The sequence below is a fragment of the Oryza brachyantha genome, chromosome 4 (genome assembly GCF_000231095.2).
Source record: "Oryza brachyantha chromosome 4, ObraRS2, whole genome shotgun sequence".
In the NCBI taxonomy this organism is placed as follows: domain Eukaryota; kingdom Viridiplantae; phylum Streptophyta; class Magnoliopsida; order Poales; family Poaceae; genus Oryza; species Oryza brachyantha.
The window spans coordinates 8,509,294-8,520,295 of NC_023166.2; the positions used below are offsets into that span (position 1 = coordinate 8,509,294).

At 42.1% G+C, this 11,002-nt stretch overlaps 2 protein-coding genes across 2 annotated transcripts; one reads left to right on the top strand and one right to left on the bottom strand.

The window, feature by feature from the left end:
- On the bottom strand, positions 1–1,989 carry LOC102713901 (amino acid transporter AVT1I-like). Its single transcript, XM_040523180.1, has 2 exons — positions 1,878–1,989; positions 1–1,133 (listed from the first exon to the last, which is right to left on the bottom strand). Exons 1-2 carry the CDS (start codon positions 1,987–1,989, stop codon positions 1–3), a joined length of 1,245 nt encoding a protein of 414 aa, XP_040379114.1.
- Positions 1,990–5,184: 3,195 nt separating this feature from the next.
- Positions 5,185–10,485, top strand: LOC102710113 (vacuolar protein-sorting-associated protein 11 homolog). The gene is made up of 5 exons (XM_006652146.3): positions 5,185–5,467; positions 5,968–6,141; positions 6,259–6,582; positions 7,145–8,923; positions 9,760–10,485. The coding sequence occupies exons 1-5, from the start codon at positions 5,249–5,251 to the stop codon at positions 10,117–10,119; spliced, it is 2,856 nt and encodes a 951-aa protein (XP_006652209.1). The 5' UTR covers positions 5,185–5,248; the 3' UTR covers positions 10,120–10,485.
- Positions 10,486–11,002: the final 517 nt, after the last annotated feature.

The following is an 11,002-nucleotide window of genomic DNA, read 5'->3' on the forward strand; positions in this document are numbered from 1 at the left end:
TTACAGCCTCCGGACGATCTGCTTCACGGAGCTGTATGTGCCCAGCCCGACGATCGCCGCGCCGACGGCGACAATGGCGACGCAGGCCGCCGTCTCCCACCGCGGCTTCCTGTACCCCATCTTGGAGCGGACCTTGAGGTAGCAGAGGCACGGCAGCAGCATGGTGGCCGTGCAGCTGAGCAGCGCGCCGGTGAGCGCCACCACGTCGGCGAAGAAGGGCACGGCGAGGGCCACGACGGCCGTGCCGACGACGAGCCCGGTCCTGACGAGCATGCGGAGCGGCCGGCTCTTGGGGACGTCGCCGCCGAGCGCCGCCTCGACGGCCTCGGCGACGGGCGCCACCACCAGCGCGTACTTGGTCAGCGGGTTCACCAGCGTCGTGTAGATGGCGACCTTGGAGCTCGCCTTCCCCGACGGGAGGTTGAGGGTGACCTGCGACATGAGCGAGTCGCCGTACATGAGGTAGCCGACGACGCCCATGAAGCCGTAGCTGAGCGTGCTCACGGCGAAGCAGATGAGCAGCACCATGGGGAACCTCCTCCTGTCCTTCATGCCGGTGTAGATCATGGGGAAGACGGCGTGCCCGCTGAAGCAGAAGGAGTACAGGCTCATGGCGCTCGGCATGCCCGCCCAGTTCACGAGCCTGCCCCTCTCATGGAACCCCACGCCGTCGAACACCCCGACCCAGAGCACGGCCGCGATGAGGACGACCGAGGCCAGCGCGCCGCCGGCGGCGACGTACGCGAGCACGTTGAGGCTGCTGAACCACGTGGTGGGCAGCACGGCGAGCGTGGCGGCCACCACGAACGCCTGCTTGCCGCCGACCCTGACGCCGCCGAGCCGGAAGCTGGCCTCCGGGAACAGCTTGTGCAGGTTGTCCCCCTCGAGGATGAGGAAGTCGATGGCGACGAGGTAGAGCTCCAGGTACATGAACGTGGCGACGGCGAGGCGGCCCCTCCGGCCGAACGCCAGGGCGCCGATGTCCGGGTAGGTGGTGACGAGGGAGCTGGAGTCCATGCAGCGCTGCAGGAGAAGGCCCGTGTAGAAGCAGATGACGGCGATGGCGAGGAAGACGATGAGGCTCAGCCACCCTCCCTGCGACAGTGCGTAAGGAATGGACAGCAAGCCAATCCCTGCATCCATACAACACGTATAATTAGTCACTGACTAACTTGATCAATATATATTCCTTAAATCATGTTAAAAATACTTGAATTATCACTATAAAATTAAGGTGCAGGGCTAAAAATCACTTGAAATCATGTTAAAAACTCTTCGTTTTATATAATAAGATGTTTTAGTGTTACCTGAATTATGTTTTATATATATATCCAGATTTATTAGGATACATATGAATTTAGAAAGGATTAAAACATTTTGACATAAAACAGAGATAACATCATATAATTCCAGCTAGTAATGAGAACAAAATCAAACCTGGCAAAAAAAAATAGTACGTATCGATAGCTAATTTCTAGTATCTTTTTGAATATATAGATACATTTTGTAGGAATTTTGAAGGAAATGAACTATTCCATATGTCCTAAAATGTACCTATCTATTACTACCAGATTTAACAATTTCTGCTAGAACAAATCCGGACATCTATCTGTCTAGATTCACTATACTATGAAGTATCAAATCCGGTACTGGATAGCTATAATTTAAAATAGAGAGATTATCTTCTTTAAAAAATTATACATTTAGAAAAAGGGTTTAATATACGTCTATGTTTTTGTCAGGTTGGTACGAATGTTTTGTGAAACTGGATGAACATAATGTTTTACGTACATGTCATTGTTGGTGCAAAATTAGGACATCGATCATGCATAAAGGTGACACACACATGGGTTAGAGCAAAGCCATTAATTAATAACCTGACAGCGCATTGACGCCATTGAAGCAGGTCTTGAGGAAGCTTGTCTTGGCAGACGACGATGGAACAGCACTGTCGCCGCTGTTATTATCAGCACCTCCTCCTGCCTCCATTGTAGCCAATCGCAAATTCGAAACACACAAATGGTACTAATAACTAAATCAACTACTTAGATACTAATTAAGCTAGATCTCTCTCCTCCAACTTAATTAATATATCAATTGCTAATTGAATCAGCTTCTACGTGTGATCTTAACAAACATGCAGAGAATTGCAGATGCAGTACGTACTGAACTACTTATACTGCTACTGATCGATCGATGTCTGCATGCAGCTCGAGGTTTTGGCAGAATTGGCCTGGATGCGTTGCCCTTTTTATAGGTGTTAATTTGCTGTGTGCTGCATGCATGCTTGGACTCACTCTAGCTAAAAGGTGGCTAGCTGCTGCGTGACTTTGTATGTCAGATATCGACGTGATCTTCGTCGTAGCATCACCGCCGTTGAAAAGGGCAACGGAAAATGTTTGCTTTTTGGAAGCTTTGCAGATGAAACGAAACGGTCGTACAGGTAAGTTAGGTGGGTTGAATTAAGGTTGAAATGAGTCTCATTCAGTGTATACATGCTCCCCTGTGGAATCAAATCAACATCACCGATCGATTCCAAATTGTGAATTGGTCTAGATCATCTATATTAATCAGCTCGCACCAGCTAGATTTGTACAACGTAAGTACGCACAGCATCTCTGTATATTGACCGTACCTACACGTGCGTGTATATATATATAGTATGTGAATATGTGATACGTACTCTTGGTGTCGCTTACCGCCGTCAAAATTTATAGTTTTTGTTGGGACCCTGTAGATATATATACTTAATTAACTTTGTATTATATTTACATATATTATATTAATTAGAAGCCCCCATTAATCCTATCAAAAGGGGAAAAATATAAGTTCTCGCGTTAATTACTCAGGCTAGTCAGGAATTCTCATGTAAATTGGAAAGATAAATCGCTTACATGCATCCAGCGAAATTTTTCAGTAAAGTGCCTGAAATAATAAGGTACCAGTTCTCTCTTCTTTTTTTTTTTTTAAAAAAAGTATGGTATATTTCACTGCCTTCTCAAGGACTATAAGAAGCCTCATATATCATGTCTGTGTTTGAGATCTTCCAATGTGGAATTTATGGGTTTACCAAATTCTTCATAAAAATAAATAGCTTGTTGTATTGGGTCTCAAATATTTCCCTCCTGATTTAATAATTGCAAAATTGGGAATTAACATATATAAGTTTATAAGTTGTACTTAGTACTCCTTCCTACATTATGATTTAATAATTATACGTGGGACCTATGTATATGAGTCCGTCAATCCCACCATCAATTCCATGAACTCGGTCATATGTGGGACCTGTTTAAACGGTATTGTTGCGCACATTGAAATATCTTATACCTCAACCCTCTGATCCAAAAGCAATGGTTGAAAATAAGAAAAATAAAAATATCCTTTCTAAAGTAATTTTTACATAGTTTTCTTATTCGTAATGTCTCGATGGGTTTTTCTTACACCGTAACAGCATATGTGTATTTTGCTATTATGCATATATATTTTTAGAGCCTTTTTATGTCTTAGAAGAGCTAGTGTGAGAACCCTGTAAGTGTAGTACAACAGTGATGTACCTTATTTTTTCGAGTCTATGTCACACTAATTAAGACATGTGAGCTGAAAGCTGCGGTGAAGTGAGCTACAAGCCCCTTGTCACATTTTGGTCTTAGTCGTAGCTTTGAATTTTGGAGTAAAAAAACAAAAAAAAGGCCTCTTCGATTGATTTTTCAAAGACTTGCAAAGAGTTGCCGCATCCACCGAAAAAAGGGAAGTTATACTGCTCTCAGATAGCCAGCCAGCTGAAGAAGAAAACACTTGCCTTAGGTCTTGATGGAATTAACTTCCAAACTTTTGACCTAGTGCTTAATTTCTCCGTATCGTTTTTAAGAGGAAATGGTATGCCAAAACAACAGGCCAGTTGGACTGAATAACCGTGTGCATGTCAGAAATAACTTTTTTTTTTCAAATGCATAAAAGTTCTCGTTTGTCTTTGCTTGTACGTTTTCTTTTTCCTCATATAATATATAGGCATGCTGCCTCCATATCTACGCCTGTGTGTGTATAAGTAGCCAAATATTACAGAAAAGTAGATTCTAGGTTGTATTCTTTCCACACAGTATTCTTTGATTATTTTTGTTGGCGATTACGCGCAAGTTTTCCGAACTACTAAACGGTGTATCTTTTGCAAAAATAAGTTTCTACATGAAAGTTCATTATGTTACCTTTCTAAAATATATATTTTTTACGTTGTATGAGTTAAGTCCATCGTTTACACCATTAAATAGATTTGATAAAAATCAGATAATTTTTCATCAATCATCTTGAACGTACACAACCTAAGTGCCATATATAAACTATGAAACAAAAAAAATTATAGAGACTAGAAGACGAAGTTTCGATCTCCAGCTTCCTAAATGAAGCATACCACATCAGAAAACCTCACCAAAAGTCTAACTAGCTCTTGCACCCTCATCGGTGTTCCGTTCAGCTCTAACCGACTCATTTATCAATCTGCCCTACCGTTCGTTGTCCATCGGTCGGATCCAATCGATCCAGATCCGACAACTCTTGGCCCAACACGCACAGTTTGCCATAGCGCAAATGGCTTTGGATAAGTACACCTTAGATCTAGCGGCACTTAGGCTTCAGATCTAGCGTTGATATCGCCAATCAGATAACCGCTTGGCGATTTTGAAGCGATGGTTAAAAAATAAACTATAATAAGAAAAATCCCAAAATAAACTGAAATGTAGTTAAATTTATATTTTGACTTATAAGTTTAAGCATAAGGAAAAGGATGGACGATGACAACTAAGCATTATGGATTTGAACTAAAGCAAGGTTGATTTTTTTTTATTATTATTTTTTCAGATATCTCGAATTGCTACTGTTCTGCTCCTGGTGGATCAAATTACCAGTATTCACCCTCGGCTTGGGCCGCAATTCATCCCCGACAACGGACTAACATTTCTCTCAACAAAATAGTAGGCCCAACCCATCCAGACCACCTCTACACCATTCCAAATTCTGGCCCACCCATATATCTGGGCCGGAAAAGTTCCTCGCGCGGACCCAAATTTTGGCCCACAACCAAAGGAGATGGGCCTCTGGGCCGGGCCCGGCCTGCGGACAGTCGCAGCTCCGCCTTTTCCACGTCGCGTCTCCGATCCGGGTCGGTCCACTCGAAATCCGCCTCCTCGCCGGCCGCTTCGCCGCCGATCCCGCCGGAGAAGACCGCCAGCTCGCCGCCGGGCGCTCCAGTGCGGGGATGTACCAGTGGCGCAAGTTCGAGTTCTTCGAGGAGAAGGCGGCCGGGCGCGGCGTGCCGGGGGAGATCGCGGCCCGGGTGAGCTGCTGCTCGGGCGGCAGGGGCCGCGTCGCCGTCGGGTGCGACGACGGCACCGTGGGGCTCCTCGACCGCGGGTTCCGCCTCTCCTACGGGTTCCAGGCCTACGCCTCCTCCGTGCTCTTCCTCCAGCAGCTCAAGGTACGCCCTTCTCGCGCGCATCTGGACCTGCACAAGTAGAATTCCTCGGTGGATTTGCTCTTTAGTGTTTGTCTTCCTTATTGGATCCTGTATAATTAGGGCAAAGGAAGACATGCCATGTTTTCAATTACTAATTATGACATGAGTATTGAATGCATAGTCACATAACCCTGAACAATGCCAGAACTTTTGTACTATACAATTTGTGTTGTAAGGAACTTGTTGAATCATTTGATCCTGCCAAGGATTATTGTCGGGGTTTCTGTTTGTATTAACATTTCCAATGCCGCAGAATAACTGAAGTTCGGTTGTTGGTTTGCTGATAGTGCTGCAAGTGCCACGTTGTTTCTTGTATTCTTATTTACAAATCGCTTCATTTCTTTTGTTTTTTTTCAGTAATTTGCCTGCTAAATATGTACTGGTTGTTACTGATCTTAATGCCTTTTGTATATTGTATTATCATGATAATAGAAGCTAACTGATATTTAACAAATGACCAGCAAAGAAATGTTCTTATCACGGTTGGTGATGATGATCAGCCATCTTCACAGTCATCAGCAATCTGTCTAAAAGTTTTTGATCTTGATAAAGTACAAGAAGAAGGTTCAAGTACAACAAGTCCTTTCTGTGTTCAAATTTTGCGTATCTTCACTAAGCAATTTCCTCAGGCAAAGGTAAATCCTCCTGTTTACAGATTACAGTATTTACTGGCAAACTTTGGGACTAATGTTATGTACTTAACATATTTTTCTATCCCTAATCTAATTTTCATGTTTTGTGGACCATTTCAGATTACATCTTTTGTTGTTCTAGAAGAAGCCCCTCCTATACTGTTAATTGCGATTGGATTGGATAATGGTTCCATTTATTGCATTAAAGGTGACATCGCACGTGAGCGTATTACACGATTTATGTTGCAAGTTGAGGCTGCTAGAGATGGCATAAGTTCACCTATTACTGGTCTTGGTTTCCGACTCGAAGGGCAAGCACACCAGCTCTTTGCTGTAACTCCTAATTCAATAACCTTGTTCAGCTTGCATGATCATCCACCAAGGAGGCAAACGCTCGATCAGATTGGTTGCGAGACCAATGCTGTGGCGATGAGTGACCGCATGGTAAGGATTTCATCTTCTGCTTTTGTGCATCTTCATCTGTTGTTCCTCTAATCATGTTGATATACACATATTCTTCAAAAATCTCCTTGTTACTCTGTAATTCTGGGCTTGTTTAGTAACCTGACCCAACTTACCCAAGAGATTTAAGTGTGCTGTTATTTAGTAGCAGATAAACTAAATTGCTCCTGGTAAACTTTGGCCCCTCACTTTTGCTCCTGGTAACTACGCAATGCCAATTGTGGTGACTGACTAACCAATATGTAGCTTGGGTCTTGTCAGAGTACTACCCAAAGTCTAGCGCCTTGCGTGACCGTGGCCATCTCCCTGTGGACCCTGTCTAGTGTACGATTGTGAGATAATGCATGGAAACAAGGGCAACCAAATAGACCACCCATAATAGATTATACTCAATTAGACCATTACAAAAGCTAGCCACAAGACATTGGTCTGTCCTCGTGCATTTGATTACTGCATTCATTCCTGTGATCTCCGTACATTTTCTTCTAGGATTTTTTTCTTGGTCAAATGCAATACTTATGTCCATTGATATTCATCTATACAGGATCTGATTATTGGTAGACCTGAAGCTGTGTATTTTTATGAAGTTGATGGTAGAGGTCCTTGCTGGGCCTTTGATGGCGAGAAAAAGTTTGTTGGTTGGTTTCGGGGCTATTTACTGTGCATCATTGAAGATCAAAGGAGCCGGAAGAATACTCTTAATGTATATGATCTTAAGAATCGGTTGATTGCACATAGCATGCCAGTGGGCGACGTTTCACACTTGGTCTCTGAGTGGGGATATATAATTCTGATAATGAGTGATAAAAAGATCCTTTGCATTGGAGAGAAAGACATGGAAAGTAAGCTTGATATGTTGTTCAAGAAAAATCTGTATACAGTTGCAATCAATCTTGTACAAAGTCAGCAGGCTGATCCTGCTTCAACTGCTGAGGTTCTAAGGAAGTATGGTGACCATCTCTATGGAAAACAGGAATATGATGAGGCCATGTCCCAATATATCCACACCATTGGTCATCTTGAACCATCATATGTTATACAGAAGTTCCTTGATGCAAAGCGCATCTATAACCTCACAAACTATTTAGAGAAGTTACATGATCGAGGATTAGCATCCAAAGACCACACCACCCTTCTGTTGAATTGCTATACCAAACTGAAAGATGTGGAAAAGCTTAACCATTTCATCAAAGATGAAGATGGGGTAGGTGAAATCAAGTTTGATGTGGAGACTGCCATAAGAGTGTGTCGTGCAGCTGGATATCATGAGCATGCTATGTTTGTTGCCAAAAAGGCTGGGAGGCATGAGTTGTATTTGAAGATTTTACTGGAGGATCTTGGTAGATATGATGAGGCACTGCAGTATATATCTAGCCTTGAGGCAAATCAAGCAGGTCTTACTGTAAAGGAATATGGAAAAATTCTTGTGGAGCATAGACCTGCTGAGACAGTTGAGATACTGTTGAGACTCTGTACTGATGGTGGAGATCCTATGACAAGAAGAGGTTCAAATAGCATGCGCTTGCTTATGATACCTTCTCCAATGGACTTTGTAAACATATTTGTACACAGCCCAAAATATCTCATGGAATTTCTAGAGAATTATACAAAAGCAGTAAAGGACTCACCTGCTCAAACAGAAATTCATAACACCCTTCTGGAGTTATATATATCAAAAGATTTAAGTTTTCCATCCATGTCACAAGAAAATGGCTTTGAGGAGCACAATATTAAGGAAACAAAAGGGAAAGAGGTTGCAAATGGCTATAAATCAGGCTCAAGGGAGAAAGGAAATCTGGGAAAGGAAGATATGCATATCTCACAGGATATTGTTGATAGGCAAAGTAAAGGACTTGCACTGCTGAAGTCTGCATGGACATCTGACATGGAAGATCCTCTATATGATTTTGATCTTGCTCTTATAATATGTAATGCAAATGCGTTCAAAGATGGACTGCTGTTTCTGTATGAGAAACTAAAACTGTACAAAGAAGTTATTAGTTGCTACAAGCAAGCTCATGATCATGAGGGTCTAATTGCTTGCTGTAAGAAGCTAGGAGATTCATCTCAAGGCGGGGATCCATCTCTTTGGGGTGATCTGTTGAAATATTTTAGTGAGCTTGGGGAAGATTGCTCTAAAGAGGTCAAGGAGGTATTGACCTATATTGAGAAGGAGGATGTTTTGCCCCCCATTGTTGTGCTAGAGACATTGTCGAAAAATCCATGCTTGACACTCTCAGTTGTCAAGGATTACATTGCCCGCAAACTTGAGCAAGAATCAAAGTTAATTGAAGAAGATAGGAAATCTATTGATAAGTACCAGGTTAGTAATTTAACTATGATACCTCATATAGCAGTTTAACTACAAGTTAGGAGAGGGAATCAGTATCCAGTAGCATTCCTCTTGTCTTTTGTTTAAAATCCTTACTGTAACCCAAGATTGAAAGGCCTTCCTCTATGTTCTGTTAAATGTAATACAAAAAATAGTCAAGCTTAAAGAAAATTTAAGGGAATTATTGTTCATATGTTCCCCTTAAAACATGTTCGAGCTGAAATTCAGATGATGCTTATGCTTCATCAAAGTACTCTGTCATGGGCAGGGCTCCATTGGCATAAACACCTCCAGAAGGACAGTTATTGAATTGTTTTCATCTAGTTTTGGACTTTGCATTGTTGATGCCCAAATTCTGTAGTTATATATGGTACTAACACAAATTTCAGCATATGGTCTTACAAGGTGCCTTTCTATGTGTTAAATCTTTGTATGAATCTACTTAAACACCAGATTTTCAACAGAAACGTCTGTGAGGACAAATTTGTCTAAATTCACTTATATTCAGCAATTTGTTTCGCATGATTGTATCACATGTTCTATTTGTATATTGTCTCTTAGTTTGATGACCTTAGCATTTTTAAGTATGACATGATTAAACAGCCACTTACATGCTTTCCAACACTGTTATTTTTGTAGAAAATATGTACTATTTGAATTGCCATAATTGTCATGAAAAATACATTTTTTAGTGCTTCACAATGATGGGTGCGAGCCTTTCTTTTGGAAATATGACATAAAACTTAGCTAACATCCTAGCAACAAACTACATTAAGCCAATAGCAAATAGATGACAGTTGATAACATTTTTCTTTGTTTATATACAGGACGAGACAGAACTGATGAAAAGGGAGATAGAGGACCTCAAGACAAACGCAAAGGTCTTTCAGCTTAGCAAGTGCACGACGTGCACATTCACCCTCGATCTTCCTGCGGTCCACTTCATGTGCATGCACTCCTTCCACCTTCGCTGCCTCGGGGACAACGAGAAAGAGTGCCCAGAATGTGCTCCTGAATACAGGTCCGTCATGGAGGCAAAGCAGAAGCTGGAACACAATGCCAGAGACCATGACCTCTTCTTCAGGCAGTTGAGGGGTTCAAAGGATGGGTTCTCTGTCGTCGCAGACTATTTCAGCAAGGGCATAGTGAGTAAAACAGCCATTCCTCCTGAAAATGGTCGATCATAAGGAAAGGAGAAACGAGCTCTGGTGTTTATCTATTCCCCCATGTACAGCATCTACGATGTGTGTGAGTGTGTGTTGTGACTGTTGTCTCCATTCCCATGGTGTTTTTGTCACCGTGTGAGTTTCAGGGTCCATCACAGCATGTGCAGATCTTGATAGCGCGTTTCTCTCGTGTACCAACAGTATTACAGTACGTACTCTCTGGCCTTTTTTTTTGTGGCAATGGCCATGCTCTGGACTCTGCAGTTTTGTGATGCGTGGCATTGTAAATCCTTGTGTTGTCAAGCATTTGGTTTTGATTTTAGATTCAAGCCCTTCATATTTGTGTTTGGCTACTCTGAACACTGAGTTTTTTTTTTCCTTTTTACTCCATCCATCTCAAAATAAGTTGAGCTTTGGTAAGAATTGTTTGCATTGTGAGTTTACTGTGTTTCTCCATATTTTTACACCCATACTCTGTTCAACTTTAATAATTAGTGACTGAGTGTAATACGGTGTTAAAAAACTCAAAACTTTAATTATATGGCCTTATTTGGGAAGCTTTATATTCTGAAAAGCAGTTATTTGGAATCCAGCTTTTGAGAATCTATACGAGCTTTAAAACCCAGTTTCTGGCTTCTTAGTTTGTTTTTTTAAAAAGGAGAAGCTCTCCCAAATAGGCCCATACAATTGGAAATGGCTGATTTATACGGAATGACGCTCAATCGGGCAGGATTTTTCTTCTTTGTTTTTTCTCTTTCGATGGGAAACTACTTCAACCATATAGACGATGAAACTTACGGAATTACGTTCAGTTATTGTATGATTGTCCCATGGAGAGACCGTTTAACTTCAGTTTAAATCTACCATCTTCACCACCCCCATACTATGGGTTACTTTATCTACT